The following is a 20,967-nucleotide window of genomic DNA, read 5'->3' as shown; positions in this document are numbered from 1 at the left end:
AGCCATCCCCAGCGCCCGGGCCATCTTTGCTCCAGTGGAGCCTTGGCTGCGGGAGGGGAAGAGAGAGACAAAGTGCAGCGGAGGGGTGGAGAAGCAAATGGGCGCTTCTCCTGTGTGCCCTGGCCAGGAATCGAACCCGGGTCCTCCGCACGCTAGGCCGACGCTCTACCGCTGAGCCAACCGGCCAGGGCAAGGTTTACTTTTTTTTTAAGCAAGGGAGGGAGAAAGACAGAGAGAGGGACAGACAAGAAGGGAGAGAAATGAGAAGCATCAATACTTTGTCACGGCACTTTAGTTGTTCATTGATTGTTTTCTCATATGTGTCTTGACTGGGGGCCTACAGCAGAGTGAGTGACCCCTTGCTCAAGCCAGCGACCATGGATTATGTCTATGATCCCACATTCAAGCCAGTGACCCCACACTCAAGCTGGCGACCTCAGGGTTTTGAGCCTGAGTTCTCAGTATGGCAGGTCATCATCACTCTATCCACTGTGCCACCACCGCCTGGTTAGGCAAGGGTTTACATTTTTAAGTCTCTGTAAAAGATTGAATAAATCTTATTACCATGTTAGCAATTTATTAAGATTTAAAAGTTAAACATCAAACTTCTAACAAATTAAATTTGAATAATTAATTCTTACACACATATTTTTTACAGATATTTAAAATTTTATAGACTTTTTTTTTACAGATTTTTAAAATTTTACAGATTGTTTTTTTTTAATTTTTTAAAATTTTTATTTATTTATTTATTTATTTTATTTATTTATTCATTTTAGAGAGGAGAGAGAGGGGGAGAGAGAGAGAGAGAGCGACAGAGAGAGAGGAGAGAGAGACAGGGGGGAAGAGCTGGAAGCATCAACTCCCATGTGCCTTGACCAGGCAAGCCCAGGGTTTCGAACCGGCGACCTCAGCATTTCCAGGTTGACGCTTTATCCACTGCACCACCACAGGTCAGGCCTACAGATTGTTTTTAACAGGTTTTATTGTTGTTTAATTTACAGATTAAATCTTTCTAAACCATGGGATTTTCATTTTAGCTGTCCCAGGGTTGTCTGTCTTACCTTCAGCATTTCTAGTGTAACTCTCAAAACTGAGAGCACAAAAACAGTGTGTTTGGGGACAATAGTACACATTTGGAGCCAAACAAGAATGGGGCAGGAATGGACAGGACAAAAGGTTCATTTGCTATAGCTCCACTGGCTGTTGCCACCTTCCTGGTAGGCCCATCATTTTAAGGCTTAACACACAAGAATTTTTTGTTGCTTTAGATTCTACAAGTCATATGAAGATGGCTAAAGTAAGAAATAGGATATCTTTCACCACAGACTGAGAGTGTTCTCAGCAAATTTGTTAGTAAATTAACAGATTACCAAGAATAAAAGCTCCCTGAAAACGATCTAAAAGTAATTCAGCCCTGGTTGGATAGCTCAGTTGGTTAGATCATTGTCCCAAAGTGCAGAGGTTGCTAGTGCCATCCCCAGTCAGGGTCCACACAGGAACAGATCAATGTTCCTATCACTTTCTCCCTTCTTCTCTTGCTAAAATCTATCTATCTATCTATCTATCTATCTATCTATCTATCATCTATCTATCTTAGTAATTGATGGCCTGATCCTCTTAATTGCTAGACTTCGATCCATTGTTAGAACATAAACCACCCTTTACATTTTTATATTCCTTTAAGCACTGAATTTCCATTTGTATCTTTTTAATGGAACAGAGGGTCAGCATTCATACTCCCTCACCTTTTGTTCAAGGATTAACTGTGTAAGAGAAGAACATTTTTTTAAATTAAAAAAATTTAAATTTATTGATTTGAGAGACATTAATGTGTTGTTCTATTTATTTGTGCATTCATGTTATTACATCTTAATAAATTACTCGCACGATAAATTTTTTTTCTTAAATTTTGTTTATTCATTTTAGAGAGGTGGGGGGAGAGAGAAGGGCTGGGAGAGGAGCCAGAAGCATCAACTCCTGTATGTGTCTTGACCAGGCAAGCCCAAGGTTTCAAATCCATGACCTCAGTGTTCTAAGTCGACACTTTATCCACTGTGCCACCACAGGTCAGGAGATAGTAAGATTTATTTAATCTCTTATGGAGGACTTAAAAATGTAAACCCTTGCCTGAGGATTTCATTTAGGATTATCATTTAATCTTCCTAGTATACCTCCAAGGTCAACAGAATGAATATTATCCTTCTTTGGTAATAAAACAGTGGCTCCAAGAGATCAACTAGTATGTTTAAGTTTTCAAAAGCTACCTTCCTTCCATTCTGTCCTGTACTGTTTATTTTGCTATTTTCTTCTCTAATATAATACTTTAAAAAGGTAAAAGGAAAATATAGTCACAGCTTTGAATTCTAAAGCTATCCTATTGACTTAAAACTTGGAAATGAACAAAAATGAAATCTTACCTCTTTTGAACATTTTCTTCTCACACTGTATGAAGTCAGCTGTCAGCAAGGTTTCCGTTATCAAGGCAAGGGAGGATATGCAGACCACCCTTGAACAACAGAGACTTGAACTGCCCAGGCCTACTTAAACGCAATTTTTTTTTTCAATAAAGACAGCCGGCTCTTCATATCCCAAGTTTCGCATCTGCAGGTTCAACCAATCGCGGATAGAAGACAGAATCTTCGCATTCCCAACTATAAATTACAAACTGTGGTTAAATCTGTGCATGTGAAGGGGCAACTGTAGTTAAGTTTGGGGGAATCAAAATATATAAGAATTTTTAATGGAACAGAGGGTCAACACTCATACTCCCCTCACCTTTGGTTTAAAGGTCAACTGTGTAAGAGAAAATCATATTTGCTTGACCAGATGGTGGTGCAGTGGATAGAGCATTGGCCTGGGACGCACAGGACCCAGGTTTGAAACCCCAAGGTTGCCAGCTTGAGCAAGGAGTCAGTGGCTCTGCTGGAGCCCTCCAGTGGCATATGAGAAAGCAATCAGTGAGTAACTAAGGTGCCACAACAAAGAACTGATGCTTCTCATCTCTCCCTTCCTGTCTGTCTGTTCCTATCTGTCCCTCTCTTTGTCTCTGTCTCGCTAAAAAATAAAAGAGGTCCTGGCCGGTTGGCTCAGCGGTAGAGCGTCGGCCTGGCGTGCGGGGGACCCGGGTTTGATTCCCGGCCAGGGCACATAGGAGAAGCGCCCATTTGCTTCTCCCTCCCCCATCCCCTCCTTCCTCTTTGTCTCTCTCTTCCCCTCCCGCAGCCAAGGCTCCATTGGAGCAAAGATGGCCCGGGCACTGGGGATGGCTCCTTGGCCTCTGCCCCAGGCGCTAGAGTGGCTCTGGTCGCGGCAGAGCGACGCTCCGGAGGGGCAGAGCATCGCTCCCTGGTGGGCGTGCCGGGTGGATCCTGGTCGGGCGCATGCGGGAGTCTGTCTGACTGTCTCTCCCCATTTCCAGCTTCAGAAAAATACAAAAAAAAAAAAAAAAAAAGAGAAAAACACATTTTTTAATTTTAGTTAAAAAATTTAAAATTTATTTGAGAAAAACATCAATTTGTTTTTTGTTTTTAATTGTTACTCATTTTAGAGAGGAGAGAGAGAGAGAGAGAGAGAGTGAGAGAGAGAGAGAGAAAGGGGAGAGGGGCAGGAAGCATCAACTCCCATATGTGTCTTGACCAGACAAGTGCAGGGTTTCGAACTAGTGACCTCAGCATTCCAGGTCGATGCCTCATCCACTGCGCCATCACAGGTCAGGTGACATTAATTTGTTGTTCCACTATTTATGCATTCATTTGTTGATTCCTGTATGTACCCTGACTGGGAATTGAATTTGCAACCTTGGCATATCAGGACAGTACTCGTTTGCCCTTTAGAGATGTGTAATCTAACAGTACAGGGTAGCAGATGCCTTCTTTGAGGGCAGATCTGTAATGTGGAGGGCCTGTGTCTCTGGAGCTCTTACACTCTGCATGACAGTCTGTTTAGAGAATTACCTGGAACTGGCAGGATTAAAAGGGATAAAATCCTCTCTCCTTGTCTACATGTACACGCATAGTTAAGGCCATCTATGTGCCTCACCAAAAAATGAACCTGTCAGCCCTCTGATCTGGGTCTTAAAGGGTCCAGAACAATTACTGTGGAACTTAACAATCCTTGAGAAACCTATATGAAATTCCTTTTCAGAAGCAGGAGCCTGAGATATAGGAGTGAGCAAAGTAGATTTAAAGCTGTGTGTACACAAAACATGGTGTTTATTCTTGTATATTTTTCCATATAAACAACAGTAAACCTATTTTTGCCCACCACATATATGAGAAACTCGGTGTATGTATGATCAAGGCAGTACAAAACTAAGTCAGCAACGTGGGATAAACTAATTTTTGCAGCATAGACTTCAGAAAATCACACTGGGCCTCTTCACGAGTGCAAACAACAGTAGCAGTCAGATGACCAGGGGAGAATGATTGGACATGAGGGCGGGTGCCTTAGCAGACATCCTGGAGCTGGCAGTTGAGTTACACTTTAAGGATAAAAAAAAAAAATAAAGCTTGGGTCCCTGATCATAACCAGTTTCTGAATATCCTACCACCAGACTTCTTTTAGCTGAGGAAGAAAAAAATTCTTAAAAATAAATAAATAAAAAGATGGGAGGGGGACAGTACAGTCCAATAGGCTTTGAATAGATGACCTCTGGGGAACAATGGGGAGGATCCAAAGGACCGGTGCCGCCAATCTCAATTAGTTGATAGCTTTCTTTACGTGCCCATTTGTATTCTTTCTCATTACTTTTGTTTATTTCTTTTAGGCTCTGAAGTACAAAAATGCAAAGACCAATATGACCACAGTAAAGGCCTAAGTGGTGCTAAAGAGGTAATAAGACTAATTCTTAGTCATACTCCCACCATTGTAGCCATTTCCAGCTTTTCAAAACAGTTCCACTCTATTTACTCATATTCAAATAAACTATTAACCCAATCTTTTAAAAATGTTGTGCTCCAGGTATCTTGTGAATTGCAAATTATTCCTTAAGTGACAGGGTGTTCGCGTTGTTACCTTCACCTACTCAGTCTTTCTCCGGAATATGCATTTGTTTGGAAGAATGTATTAGTCCCAAAGCATATTGCATTCTTTCTCTTATTGAACCTGTTCCTTCATTTTCATGACCAATATAAATCCAATTCCATATTCCCTAATGTTTGCTGCTCAACTTTTTGTCTTCATGATTCTAAAAAGGACAATTTCGGATCCATCCTTTTGGTCAATGAGGGCTATGAAACAGGGCTAAGCTCAAGGACAACTAATGCCTACTCCAACTTCATGTGTTGTTTCTCAGATTGGTGATGTCACTTAGAAGCCACTATTTCAAAAGCAGCAAAAGTTGGAGGTATCATAGTGCTGTTTCTTGGAAATTCGTGATGTTTTTAAAAAAAGAAATATAGAAGCTAGCCAACTTATCTTACAAGAAATAGCAAATGAAGTTCTTCAGGGTAAAAGCAGGTGATCCCAGACAGTAATAGGAATCCATAAGAACAAAAGTGAAGGTAACTATAAATGAGTATTTTTTCTTAAACAGATTTAAAGAGCATTTTTAGGCCCTGGCCCATTGGCTCAGCGGTAGAGTATTGACCCAGCGTGTGGAAGTCCGGGGTTAGATTCCCAGTCAGGGCACACAGGAAAAGCGCCCATATGCTTCTCCACCCTTTCCGTCTCTCTCTTCCCTTCCCACAGCCAAGGCTCCATTGGAGCGCTGGGGATGGCTCCATGGCCTCTGCCTCAGGCGCTAGAATGGCTCCAGCCACAACGAAGCACTGCCCATATGGGTGGAGCATTGCCCCCTGGAGGGCATGCCAGTGGATCCTGGTGGGGCGCATGCAGGAGTCTGTCTGACTGCCTCCTCACTTCTAACTTTGGAAAAATAAAAAAAATAAAAAATAAAAAAGCATTTTTATAAAGTATGTTTGTCATATATTATTGGACATATATATATATATATAAAATATATAGAAATGTAATATATGTGTAATTGTTGGTCAAATAAGTGGGTAAAATACTATATATTTTTATGTTTGCTTGCTTATAGTTTGCATTGGGGGCTGGGCAGCACCGAGTATATGTTGTCTGTGAAATTGCAAATTACCTTCCTGCTTGGGAAGGGCCATTGTTTTGCTAATATTTGCTGAAGGAGAGGTTTTTCACAACAGAAAGTTTTTAAGAAAGAAGAGTGCTGAGGAAGAAGCCATGATAGCAGGGAAAGAGAAGTGTGCAGATGGAAAGCCAAAGGTGAGGGGCTTTGTGAGTTCGCTAAGACTGGTAAGGCCTTTGATTCTAGGAGAAACCCAAGAAGATTCTCCTGGCTGTGAAACCAGAGAATGTGCCAGTGGCTTTGGGAGCCTTGAATGGAAAGGGAAGTGTTCTCCCTGTGTGTTTGCTTGTTGGCCAGTGTGAGACTTTAATAAAGGAATGGCCCACCATATTTTGGCTCCTCTGTTTCTTTACCGAATCTAATGAAAACCTGCATGTGCATGGCCGCAACGGAGCAGCCACTGGCCTTACAGTAAAGTGTTTGCCAACAGCAGCATAAATGATGTGATTGTGAGCAAAGCTGTACTGGGCTGAGGAAATGACTCCAGACGGTAACCTGACAGTTATAACAATGCATTGTTGAGTTTTTAACACTAATAGTTGTAAAATGTAGGCCCTGCCTAGAAAATACCTTCATTAGATTAGGTACTCAATGAAACTAAGTTTTAGATAGTATATAATTCATTATACTCCTTGCCAAAACAAAAGAGAAGCCCCCCCGAAAAAACAAAACAAAACAAAACAACTCATCACCCAACTGTAAGAAATCTCCTTTTGGCTACTTCTATTTGCTGCTGACAGCCAGGCTAAAAATATGTTTGTTACTTCTTGGTCTATATTGGAATCCTATGATTTCAGGGGCCGGTATTAAAAAAAAACAGGTTTTTCCGTTCTTTTAAATAATTATAAAAAATAACAGCAACGTAGAAGATAACTTTTTATGTAAAAAGCTCAGTCCATAATTATACTACTTCAACAAAATAATTTTTCATTGTCCTTATTCCCTTCTGGCTTTATTCCATAAGCACTTACATTTTATTTTGTGGAAGTTTAACTATTATGTATTTTCATTTGGTATTACATTGGAAACTTTAGCAAGTTTTATTATCATTCTTTCATAGCATCACATGTATTCAGAGGTTTTCTTGTCTTTCCCACCTGCCCCTTCTATTTTTTTAAAGAGAATTTAATCTTCATATTTTAATGTTCTTTTTTAAAAATTGATTTTAGAGAGAGAAGAAGGTGGGGAGGGAGAGACAGAAACACCATGTTTCTGTACATGCCCTGACTGGGTATGTTATTGGCAACTTTTGCTTACAAGCAGCGCTCTAACCAACTGAGTTAACAGGCCAGGGCTGCCCACTCTATTTTGTAGGGGTGGACCTAGGAGGCTTGGAGCTCAGACTTCCAGACTCAAACCAAAACAAAAACCTAGAAAGAAAAAACCCACCAAAATCTTGAACTTTGGTGAAGTGATATAAAATGGTCTCTGGCTTTGACCAAAGTTTTAAACTTGTACAGTATTTACATAATTTGAAATTAAGTGTTTAAATACAAACACAAGTACCATCTAAAGATTTATAATGTAAAATGCTTATTAAAATTTTTGATTTAAGGTTTATAAATCCACCATAGTTTGCAGGTAATTTGGAAAATAGTATATTTAATATGCCGCCTTAAGCAGTAATTTTAGAGAAAAAAATTCAACTCTGTATGAATAGCTGAAAATTTTATTTTATCAGCAGATATAAAATAGCAGATTTTAAATACTATAGCACTCCCCATTTTTCTAATACAAGGATCTCATTTCTTAAAGCTAAAACCTTTTAATAGATGTTATTGTACTTTTCAAGTTCAGTACATGGCCTATAAGAGGAAATGGAGTAAAATAATTTCAAGTCTACCTGGCTTCTAGTGAAAAAACCAGTTTAATAGCTTTTAGCTCACTGACATAATAACTATACTTTACTTCCTGTTCTTTTTTTTTTTTTTTTTTTAACTGTAATGTCAAGTGGGTCATTTCCAGGCTAGAAGTATTTGGTTCCTTTCTTAGCATTACTCAGTTAACTACTCAGAGGCACAATCCATTTAGATACAGTCGACAAATGACTTCTCACTTCATTCTGCAAATTTAACTCCAAACAATTCCAAGTATCATATGAATAGTTCCCTTTTTGGTCACAGGACATTTGGGTGTACATTAATTACAGTGCAATATTGTACCACAGTATTTGAATATATTGCCTGTTTTAAACCAAAGCAATTAACTAAAAGCTTCATCCATTACCAATTAGAAGTAACTTCTCTGATAATTTATTCAATGTAATTGGTCATTCTTGGTATATTATATAATTTATAGTAATGTGATGTTGAAATAAACACCTGATTATTTGACTAGTTACCATCTTCAGTAGGTTTAATCCAACCAAATAGTTGTTACTCAGACTAGGAAAATGAATTAGTGTTATATATACAATTCATTAATTTTGTGAGAAATGTGCAAGGTACAATCTACCAATCTACTCTTCAATGAATAACCAGCTGTAAGGAGGAATCTAAGAGCCATTTAAATAAAATATGATGAACAAGATGGCAAAAAAGTTTATGCTGTATTATAGTTTAAAAGGATCATTGTTATATCAGTTCAGATAATTTTGATGAGGATAAGATAGTATAACCATTAAAAAATCACATTGTAAGATCTTTGAAGTCACTTTTGGGTTGGTTTCCTCACCTGTATAATGGATTAGGCTATATCATATTTAAAGTTTTAAGATTTGAGTTTACCTTTCCTGTTCTTCAAAAGTTGTTCAAGTTTTTGTCATATGGAATATCTAAATGTACTAGCATCCTATTCATATGACAATTGATGTCAGTCTACAATTTTAAAAATTCATTTTCATGTATCAATTTTATTTATTTATTAGGTTTCGAGGTAAAAACATCAATCTGTTTCTATATGTTCTGGGACCAAAGATGGAACCAGCAACCTCTGTGTCTCAGGATTATGCTAGTCTAACCAACTGAACTATCGAAGCAGGACTATCCAGCTTTTTTTAAATTTTTTTAATTTTATTTAGCAAGCTAACTTTAACACAATGACATTGATTAATAAGAGTAAATAGGTTTCAGGTAAACATTTCTACAGCATTTGAACTGTTGTGTTGTATACCCATCACCCAAAGTCAAATATTTTCTTTCATCTTTTATTTGCAAGCTTTCTTAAAAGTAAAGAACACCTGGCCCTGGCCGGTTGGCTCAGTGGTAGAGCATCGGCCTGGCATGCGGGGGACCTGGGTTCGATTCCCAGCCAGGGCACATAGGATAAGCGCCCATTTGCTTCTCCACCCCCCCCCCCCCTTCCTCTCTGTCTCTCTCTTCCCCTCCCGAAGCCAAGGCTCCATTGGAGCAAAGATGGCCCGGGCGCTGGGGATGGCTTCTTGGCCTCTGCCCCAGGCACTAGAGTGGCTCTGGTCGCCGCAGAGCATCGCCCCCTGGTGGGCGTGCCGGGTGGATCCCGGTCGGGCGCATGCGGGAGTCTGTCTGTCTCTCCCGTTTCCAGCTTCAGAAAAATACAAAAAAAAAAAAAAAGTAAAGAACACCTATATATGTATAAAAGTCATGAAGAGAAAAAAAATTACATTCTTAGGAGGGATATAGACTTAGTAAATTTGAGTAAGTTATAAGTCTGAGAAACTTTAAAGTTGATAAAATCAGTTTATTGGTCTTATTTTGCTTTTGTACGTGTAAGATACGGCAGGACTTACTTATATTTATTGACCATTTTTACAGGACTAGTGTGAAATCCAAATTATACTATGTTGATATGCACAAGAGCCAAATATCAAAATAAGCTTTCTGGGCCTACTCTAGCTAAGGTTAAAAAATAGTGTACGTCATTATATATGAGTGGGGTTGAGAGATTTTCCTATCACATTAGAGACTTAAGGTTATTAATCAATCATTTCCTTCTCTTCATTTCTAGTGGTCCAGGGATGTAACTTGCCAAGGTCACAGAGCTAATTAATGTCAGTAGAGGAATAAGCCCAGATCTTACTGCCAATTCTTCTATGTCATATTGTCGTCTAGATGTCACAGCGCAATCGAAGTTCTGAGTAGGTAGAAGATATCTGCCATTTTGCTTTTTTCTACTCAAAGTGTCTAAAAGAATTGTACATGCCTCTCAAATATTTGAAGACAGCTTTCTTTCCTTAGTCATATAATCCTTTAGTTACTTTTTGTGCTTGTTTATGGGACTCTTTCTATCTTGGTAAAACAGTCAAGGATTTTTTCTAATTTGTGAATATCCTTTCACTGAATACTGAGATGAAATCAATATCGCAGATGTGATAAAATTTTCAGCACCCTACGATCACATCAGTTTCTAAACAGTTGTCTTTCATGTGATTTCTAGTTAAACTAAAATATCCAGGTTTTGCCTGAAAACTCTTGACAGATGCAGTTTTATATTTCTATCAATGGCTTTCTTTTGTTTCTAGGACAGCAGTCAGGGTACATGATCATACATAATTGTGCCGCTAACTAGCTTGCCAGCCTCACACCATTCTTTCCATTTAATCTCTGGCCAATCTTATTTCAAATGCACCATCATTCTAGGCTTCCACTTGCTATTACCCTCAGCCAGGACTGTATAGCCTGAGCCACCTAAGTTTAGTCATTTCTTAGTCATCTTTCAAAGCTCAGTTCAAAACCTACTTCATGGGACTCTTCCTTGCCCTTCTCCAAACCCTCCCACTCTGAGGTGTACCTTTTACACCCTAAAAATCTCCTCCAGTCCTTGTCTATGAGGATTTGGCATAGGGTTATGTATAATTTAAACAAGCAATAAATATTTGTTAAATGAATACAGAATTAGTATGATCAAAATTGTTATTTTCCCAAGTAATCAAAGAAAACACTCAGCTAAACTCTGAGGTTTATGCTGTACAAAGAAGGAACTGTATAGGCTCCATGACAATCTTGAGAAGGAAAAACCTCTCCATAGGAAAGAAGTGATAAAATTTAGAAAATTATAGAACTGTTTTATTAAGATTAATAGTAACTTTTTTTCACTCTTTATAGAAGGTAGAGAGCATGGAAGAAGGCAAAACAAGCACAGCTGAGTGGTGTATTTGTTGTTTTACTGTTAATTTGACACATCTGAACCAAAGCATTCACAATACTTGATAAACTTTGAAGAGAATCATACACTATAGTCTTAGACATAACCACAGAACAAGCAGAACAATTAAAACTACATAAGGCCTTAAAATATATCCACAGTGTATATTATTTCAATATTCATTCATTTACAAATTAGACTACATACCATTTATTTAATTTTTATTTTTCTTTCATTTTTTAATTCAGGCATGATTCATTCAAGGAAAGGCAACTTTTTTTGTGTGTGAGCTTTCTTTTTTACTGCATTGGTTAATATAAAAGTTATGAATTAAATGTTTTCTTATTTCCTGCATTAGGAGTGAATCCATGAAATTCTCAGATAGTAATCTAAAACAACAGGTCCTATTCTTAAAAATAGCCAAAGTAAAAAAGGACCAAAGCCAGTCTGTTGTGGTCTGAAGAACATCCAATGGTCTTTCAGGCTGTCTTATAATGAAGAGTACTGAAATCTTAGGAGATTAGTCAAAATTTAAAACAACATTGCATACAAAAATCATTCTTGAAGATCTAAATGCCTTTTAAATAATGAAAATAAAAAATTTAAGCAGTTGCCTTACAGTACCAAACTTAAGAAATCAAAACTAGTTAAAATTCAGTGCTATTATGACTTTTAATTTACAAAGTAACTAGTTGGTAAATTAACAGATGGCATAAAAATTAAGACTTGCATCTTTTTTTTAACCCTTTAAAGGAGAAAATGTATGATAACCAGGGAATACAGAAAATTCAATGTATTTTACAATCAAATAACTGTGTATACCTCTATCCCTGTACAACAGGGTTTAGGTCATCTCTAGTGAACATGTATGTTTTCTTAGTATTCTACTGAGTACTTGAATTGTTTTAGATATACAGCTTTTTATTGAAAGAATATTACATTTGTATATCAGGATAAGATTTAGTACATTAAGATGTTTTAAAAATATTTATAAATTTGTTTCTCATATGCAAAAGCATTTGGCAATACTTTTACAGCATTTGATTTTATAGAATTAAAATTTCATACAGTACTCATCTTGAGGTTTAAAAAAAAAATTCACAGAAAAAATATAAATTACATAGCCTGACTGCATGATATTATTATTTCCAGTTATAGTTCTGGTAATTAAAACCTTCATTAAGTCTGTTAACAAATCATTACCTGTACATTTATGAAGGCAACTGACATGATTTGCAAACAAAACTTTCAGGTTTTGTTATTTACCAAAGAGTGCAGTTCAGCAAAAGAAAATCCGGTATGCAAATTTACAGAATATTTTACAAATTTACCAGTTCCTGTGACACAAACTGTTTCAACCTTTCAAGGTACTGTCCATAAAGTTCCACATCATTGTGACCTGCCCCTTCAACCCACAGAGGCTCCACAGGTCTTTGGCAACGCTCAAATAATGCGAGGCCATGTGAAAAATCAATGACTTCATCTTCAGTCCCATGAATTATTAATACTGGAGAAGTTATCTTAGAGATTTTGTCAATGCTGTAGGGAAAAGGAGGGGGTAAAGTCAATGAGTTAACTATGAATAGAAATGTAAAACAGTTTTTCTTGTGCTCTATCAGAGAGATAAGTTAAACATCAGAGTCTATCCAGAAGGCATGGTTGCCTTTTGGATTTCAAATACAATTCAAAAGTCACCTTTACATACTCTCTACCTTAAGATTATTTGAGAAAGTTAATTTCATGTACTTCTCTGTTTTGAAAATTTCTACAATGTTGATACTTAGCACAGAGAAACTTAGGTTGCAAGGAAAGCAGGAAACAAGGACCCTTTCAAGTATGTGCTAACTTCCTAACTCTGCATGCATATATGGAAGCATGCTTTTTTTGTTTCTTTTAGGGTATTAATTCATAAAAATAGAGCAAATATAAAAAACCAAAATTTTGGGGGGCTGAAAAGAAGATAGGAGAAAACACGGTTTTTAAGAGGATAGAAGGTAAAGTGAAGAACCAACCCAATTTATACCATGGAATACTGAGAAGGCTAGGAAATGATACAGGGATGAAAGTGAAGGTGGGTGATTAAAGTGATTGAAATCTTTAGAATTTGTTTGAAGAAACAGGTTAGGTTTATCTCCCCCACCATCCTTCCCTACTTTTTTTTGCATCAGGGTAACTGTTTTCCACCCAAAACTGAAGGGCTTATGGGCTAGAGATTTGCCAGGCAGTTTAGGACTGAGGTACCAGAGATGAAGCGAGCATGTACATACTGGCTGCTCTGAATCCCCTTTCTCTACTGGGCTTTCAAAATGCTGGTGCACAGGCCTTCATCCACCAAGGAGAGTTTTAGAAAGTCTTCTTTGGAGACTATCCACTTTAAAAGGAAAGATACTGCATATAAATACTGACATAGGTGAAGGGTTGGGGTAGGAATCCCCAACTCATTAGTTGACTAGGTGATTCTATAGTGAAGTTCATAGTCAACAACACCTATTAATCACCAATTCAGATCAGCACTTTAGTCCCTCTGTCTTACTAGGAACAGCAAACCAAGAAGTATCAGACATCAGAGGACAACACTTTACAGTAGCGATCAAAATCATCAGAATTAAAAAGGCAACTCAAAGGAGACAAACTACACAGAGAAGAAATCTTACAAATAACAGCTCTTAAAAAATTCTTAGAGAAGGCACTAATCATAAAATGAGGTTAGAATCATGAAAACTCTGAACATCATCAATGAAATTAATTATTCAAAGCTGCATTTGGTAAGTTAAGAGTGTTTGGGCATATTATTTGCTTCAGATGTTCAACAGTAAAGAAATTAGAACAATTTAATAAAAAGACATGTATAGTTTTTTTCTAAGTTAACTGTTAGTTCTATCCTCTGTGCTGGTGCAATAATGAAAAAGGGAGCTAGAAAGATAAGTTTCATGGCAATAATATTACCTCAAATACCTTCCTATCATCTGTGTCATTCAGTTAGAAGAAATATAATGCACATACCCTCCAATTTAGCATTATCTAAAACAAAACCAAAAACAAACCCAAATAAAAGTAAAAACCAAAATCTCCCTCTCACAGCCTGCTCTGGTGATAAGCTCACATGTTCTCATAAGTTTCCTTACAAAAGTGATCTCTTACTAGGTTAAAGATGAGAAAAATGTTTTTGAAATGACCCTTGCTGTTCTTCTAAAGAACTAAGTGATGACTTGGCCTTTGGCCCATCTGTCATTTGCAAGAAATATCTTTTGCATTGTTGCCAATGAGACAAAGAAAATAAAACTTACATTTGCCAGAGTCTCAATGCTTGAGCTGGTGGAACTACTGTACTGTCTTAAGAAGCACTAGAAGTTGCTCTCTTTTCAAATTTGTCTAACACCTCATGTTTGCAGACTTTGTGGCAATTCACTTTTGTTAATTAGATATCATTAGACATCATCCATCCATTTTTATGCACTGTCTCATTTTCCCTCTACAGTACTTGTTCCTTTCCTCCATATTGTTTCTCACTGAATGTCATCACCATCCATTAGCAGTTTAAGTCAGACACCTGGGAATCGTATTAAAGATTTTTTGTTTAGCATCTATCTGCCTGATAGTCTTATCAATTTGATTTCTTAAATCCATTGTTTTGTCTCTAATACTAGCGCCACTGTCTGGGTAAAAGGCCCTCAGCATGTTGTACCTGGATTACGATGTCTCAGTATTTCAGCTTCCTGACTGGTGACCTGCTATCACCTGCTTCACAAGTTAATTTTTCACAATTTCTATAAATATATCTAAAATAGAAGCTCACAGCTGAGTGAGTTCTATCAGGAATACCACAAGTGCTGAAATTCCCTAAAAAGTTTCTACAAATTCAAAAATTCTGAATATTGATACTTACTTTGGGAATGCATCAAAACAGTAGGTCTTCTTGGTGTCAGGAAAAGCAACTCGCATTCCCGAGGTCAAAGGAGAATGAAGAATAACAGCAGCACTCTCGTATCGAGCAGCAAGATCCACAGATGGTACTGTACCTATACTTTGGCCATATATAATCACATTTTCAGGGCGAATGCCATATCTACAAAATTCAGAAGTTAAAAAAAAATGAGTTAGACTAGGATGAAATGTTCAATCATTTCTAAGACCTTAATCTTAAATATTATTATCACTAATATACTAATGAATGATGTTTAATAGAAGTGTTTATCTTCCATTCAATGTAAGAAAAATTTTATTTCCCTAGACATCAAAAGTGGATCATTTTATTTTCTAAAGTTGGTCATAGTGATGAAAATGTGACATATAGCTTGAATATATGTATTGTTTTAGCCAAGAGCAAATTAATGTATTTCTTGAAATCAACTTGTACTTACCATAGAAATGGTGATTAAAAAGGTAAAGAGATGAATGACAATTCTAATGACATGATTTAATTATGAATAGACTTCATGCTAAAATCTCAAGAGTATTGCTTTACTTGCTTTAAAAATGCTTTAAGGCCCTGGCCGGTTGGCTCAGTGGTAGAGTGTAGGCCTGGCGTGCAGAAGTCCCGGGTTCGATTCCCGACCAGAGCACACAGGAGAAGTGTCCATCTGCTTCTCCACCCCTCCCCCTCTCCTTCCTCTCTGTCTCTCTCTTCCCCTCCTGCAGCCGAGGCTCCATTGGAGCAAAGATGGCCTGGGCGCTGGGGATGGCTCCTTGGCCTCTGCCCCAGGCGCTAGAGTGGCTCTGGTCGCAACAGAGCAACGCCCCGGAGGGGCAGAGCATTGCCCCCTGGTGGGCAGGCGCATGCGGGAGTCTGTCTGACTGTCTCTCCCTGTTTCTAGCTTCAGAAAAATACAAAAACAAAAAACAACCCCCCCCCCCACAAAAAATGCTTTAAATTCATAAACCATTACATAGTAATATTGGGTAAATACTATGTTCCAGTCATTGTTACTTGTCTATAGTATAATTGTCCCAATTTATAAACCACTGTAAGTATAAGTGACATGCTACAGGAGTTAATGAATGTGGGGTTAGTGGGTAGAGTGATACCAAATAAGCCTTTCTACTTTTAGAAGTCTCACAGTAGTCAAATGGCCCTTAGCCATTTGAATAGGTAATAAAAAGGTAATAGAGCTTTCCCAATTATCTAAGCATTTCAGGAAAGAACAAGACAAACTCTATGTGCTCCCTCTCCGGGCACAAGCTTATGTGAACTACCTAGACATGACATACTTTCCCATAGTTCCTTCCCCTCAGTCCTACTCAAGCATTTGGTTATGTCCCAGAGATTAGGCTCCATCTACTCCAGACTGATTCTAAAAGTAAACAAACTCAGAATAGTTTTCTTTACAACAGCCCTAGCTGTATATACTTTATAGAAATAAAAAATTTAGGAAAATGAACATCTGCAGCATTAGCATAACCCTTAAGGCTGCACAGTTGCTGTTAGCTGAGTAGCAGCATTGTTGGTGGCAACTATGGGTTTTAGGTTAAAGCTAGTAATGGGCAATGCTCCAGAGCAGCAGAGACAGCTGCCAATTTCACATCAGAGGACTCAGAGCAGTAACAATTTCAGAAGACAAGTTAGAAAGGACTTTAGAGACCATCTAATCTGGTTCAGCTGCTTACTGAGCAGATGTTCAAAGTCAGAATAAGTTAATGACAGAGACCTATAATTAGAACCTAGGTATCCTGACCCTCAGTCCAGTGTTTTTCCTATTACAACACAAAGATAATGATTTCAAAATTTGTGAGCGAAGGCTACATAGTGAATATTAGTTCCTTATTGTCTCTTGATAATCAGAAGTTCAGAAACTTGAGGTTAATATCAATTAAAATCCTAAAATAAAGACCATTCAAGAAATAATTACTTAAGCTCATTATTTATTTTTCCCCTACTGGTTACTTATGAAGCACTAGCAATGAAGACTACGTAATTTAACTTAGCATCCTTAAAAACCATACTAGTCCACCTGGCCTGTGGTGGAGCAGTAGATAAATCATCAATCTGAAATGTAGATGTTGCCAGTTCGAAACTCTGGCTTGCCTGGTCAAGGCACATACAATAAGCAACCAATGAACAACTAAAGTGAAGTAATAATCAGTTGATACTTTCTCGCTCCCCCTCTTCTGTAAACTCAATTAATAAAATCTTAAAAAAAAAATACTAGTCCACTGAAGTTATATTTTAAGAGAGTGAATTATGGTATGTAAATTATATCTCAATATATTTCTTATTAAAAAGTATATATTGCCTGACCAGGTGGTGGTGCAGTGGATAGAGCATCGGACTGGGATGCAGAAGACCCAGGTTCGAGACCCCGAGGTCGCTAGCTTGAACGTGGGCTCATCTGGTGTGAGCAAAAAAGAAAAAAGAAAAAAAAAAAGCTCATCAACTTGAGCAAGGGGTTACTCAGTCTGCTGAAGGCCCATGGTCAAGGCACATATGAGAAAGCAATCAATGAACAACTAAGGTGTTGCAACGAAAAACTGATGATTGATGCTTCTCATCTCTCTCCGTTCCTGTCTGTCCCTATTTATCCCTCTCTATGATCTCACTATGTCTCTGTTTTAAAAAAAAAAGTATATATTATGACACACTCAACCGGCTGACTCTGAAAGAGGGCACTCATTTTTGTTTGTTTGTTTGTAGGCTGAGGGGAATGACGTCAGTATACCAGAGGCAGATTTTGGTCATTAAAAGTGGTTTATAACTTTATGTATTTTTAACATTCTGCTCCTCCACTCAACCCTGACCTCCTTCCCTCTACTTACACTATTTACCATCTATTTTTTCTTATTCACCAGATAGATATCTTTTCATATTATTTCAATTGATATAAGGATCCCCTTTACAAAGAATTTTGCTATGAGATTTGAGTTTTATTACATTTCTTAGAGGGATAAATGATTCTAAAGACATTTCCCAAAAAAAGTTATGCCCACTAAGAATACTGAGGTAGTGCTTAACTGAAATTGTTCCTATTTAAACAATAAAATAGAAACAGTAAACTTTATGTTCTTTAGCTTCTATATAAAATACTGTGGAAGTCAAGCAGCTTGTCAATGTATAATATGAAGAATAAATATTATTAAGATACATACTTATTGTATACTAAATGGTGATAAAATACACAAAATAATATTATTTTTCAAGAAAATCTGTAAGTAACCTGGTGACTAGAAAAGATTAATACAATTTCTAGTTAAGAAATTACTTAAATAATTTATTATGTTACTTTTTTCCCCACTTGAGAGCCTCCCCAAATTTTGAATCCAGAATGAAAGTAAAATCTCAGTTTTATAGAATGAATACTTTAAAAATAGTTCCATTAAGATAGCTTTATATTATACTGTCTAGGAGATAGCAATATAAAACAATATAAACCTTGGATTAGGATTCTGACAAAAAGTAATCCAGCCTCCTTATACTGTTAATGATAGATCAGGTTCAATAAGTAATTAGCTAAATCACCATTTTCTCTCATTTTCGTGAAATGTCAGACCTCTGAATAAACATTTTTTTTTAATAATTTTTTTTTTAAAGATTTTATTTATTCATTATAGAGAGGGGAGAGAGAGAGAGAGAGAAGGGGGGAGGAGCTGGAAGCATCAACTCCCATATGTGCCTTGACCAGGCAAGCCCAGGATTTCGAACCGGTGACCTCAGCATTTCCAGGTCGACGCTTTATCCACTGCGCCACCACAGGTCAGGCTGAATAAACATTTTTAAAATATACTCTAATAAGCTCAATTGCAATTTTAACTCTTCTCAGGTATTTATTGGTAGATATAATCTTTATTTAGTACTTTAAGAGATGTGCTCTAAAAAAAAGCTTTTATTCTATTCTACTACTAGACAATTTTAGTTAATCAGACTAAGTGTGGAAAATAATTCCCAGTCACCATTTACCTTGTCCTAAGAGCAAGCCAAGCAGCTTCTATGTCTGCATAGAGGTTCTTCTCCGTTGGTTTTCCAGAACTTGCACCATATCCAGAATAATCATATGAGAATATATTACAGTTAATCCGTGATCCCAGTCCTATGTAAAAACTGCTCATCTGACCAAGATCGACAGCATTTCCATGTGAGAAGAGTAAGGTGTATTTGGCATTGGGTGAGCAACGCACAAACATACAGGCAATTCTGTTGCCTTTACTGGTTCTAGTCATGAAACACTCAATAGCATCTTTTTCTCTAGAAGAGTACTGCCAGTCAGCTCGCTCTGATAGGTGTAAAGTCCAGCGGCTCCCACTTTCATCACACATTAGTGTGTAAGTTGGATCAGGTGGCAAAAATGCTAATTTTGAAGCAATTTTCCCTGGACAAGGTGGACAGCAAAAGAGGCAACATAGCTCACTAAATGAAAGGTTATTCATCTTCTGAAAAAGAAAAGGAAAAACAAATATTTTAATTACTGAATGTGAATTCTGCATTCTCATACAATAGAAGGTTAAAACAAAGATACCAGTGATCATTATCTACTACTATTAGTCCAAGTATCTCCAAATACAACAGATTTTTAGGATATTTTTGGAAAAACTGTAAATCCTGGGACGAGGCAAATATTCCTGATAAGGAGAGCAATTCAAATACTATATGATATATTTCAGATAGTAGTGATTGTATCTTAAAATGTTTACCCAAAATATGAAAAATAACACAAAAGTAGAGGCAATCTACAAATAACACAGGAGGTATGAAACATCTTTAGTATAGTTTGTAATTTCTGTGAGTCTGAAAATTCTCAGAATCTCATGGAGAAGCTAGGGATTTAACATGATATAGTAAATATATTATATAATAGTGCTTATGAAGTATTTACTATTTGTCAGGTATTGTGCTAAGTGTTCTATGCATATTTCCATGATTAACCCTCAAAACAACCTCCAGTATGTTTGTATTTCACAATGTGGCCTCAGTGGTAGAGTCAGGATTTGACACCCAGCTTCACCACTGCCATCACTGAGCTACATTGTCAAAGGCTCAGAACACTATACCAGAACCTTATCATTTTAGCCATAGTGCCAGAAGTCCAAATAACCTATAAAACATTAAAATGTATGTACATATGTAATCACTACTCAGACTTGAAAAGGCTATATAATGAAGTACATTGTGGAAAAAGTAAAACTCGGTAAAGGTAAAATTTCCTAAATGGTTAGATGAGAAGAAACATAAAGGTTCATAGACAAAAAGAGGGATATGGAATCCCAGTTCCTAGCTGTGTGTCCTTGGGCAAAGTATTTATCTTTTGACTCTCATTGTCTTCCTAAGGGAGGCCAGGCCAATGCCTACACTGAACACAGGTTGTGAAGAACAAGTAGAATAATACAGTTTAGGTGTATAATACAGTAATGACCAGAGAGTTGGCTCAGAAATGGTCTACTTCCTCCTATGTCTTTTCATTAGTATTATAAAAATATCCACCTCATATTAACTCAGAAACAAAAATAAAGACTTGTTTGTCCTATCAGCATTTCCTTCTGTCTTGTCCTTTCTCAAATTCCTCTCTTCTGTTAGTAGTAACAGACCTTTGCTTAGTTCCAGGAAGATGGCATTCAAAACAAACACCTTCCAGAATGCTTATGGCACCTAATTTTCATCAAAAAGTCTAAATACAAGGATAGGAAAAAAATGCACATTATATCAAAAATAAGAAAGCATTTCAGGAGTGACTAAACAGGCGAGAATTATTTGGACAGAAAAGAATGCCCTTTTCACTTACTACTGAATCAAAATTTAGTCTGTATTGCTCAATACAAGTGTTTACTCCCTACTCTGAACTAAATAGGTAGAAAAAAGCAGAAATAGAACAGATAGA

The 20,967-nt window shown here is 37.2% G+C and overlaps 1 protein-coding gene across 6 annotated transcripts in view; it reads right to left on the bottom strand.

Moving 5' to 3' along the window:
• Positions 1 to 11,174: 11,174 nt before the first annotated feature.
• Positions 11,175 to 20,967, bottom strand: part of ABHD17B (abhydrolase domain containing 17B, depalmitoylase) — a 54,360-nt gene continuing 44,567 nt past the window's right edge. For all 6 annotated transcript variants that reach the window (XM_066257095.1, XM_066257096.1, XM_066257092.1 and 3 more), the window contains 3 exons: positions 19,056 to 19,525; positions 15,054 to 15,233; positions 11,175 to 12,706 (listed from right to left, as the gene is read on the bottom strand). In XM_066257095.1, the coding sequence (XP_066113192.1) occupies positions 12,487 to 12,706; positions 15,054 to 15,233; positions 19,056 to 19,522 (867 nt within the window). In that variant the 5' untranslated portion in view covers positions 19,523 to 19,525 and the 3' untranslated portion in view covers positions 11,175 to 12,486. The remainder of the gene's footprint in view (positions 12,707 to 15,053; positions 15,234 to 19,055; positions 19,526 to 20,967) is intronic.

This window comes from Saccopteryx bilineata, chromosome 2 (genome assembly GCF_036850765.1).
Source record: "Saccopteryx bilineata isolate mSacBil1 chromosome 2, mSacBil1_pri_phased_curated, whole genome shotgun sequence".
NCBI classification, from domain to species: domain Eukaryota; kingdom Metazoa; phylum Chordata; class Mammalia; order Chiroptera; family Emballonuridae; genus Saccopteryx; species Saccopteryx bilineata.
The sequence above is the reverse complement of the archived record's forward strand: the minus strand, read 5'-3'. Positions and strand labels throughout refer to the sequence as shown.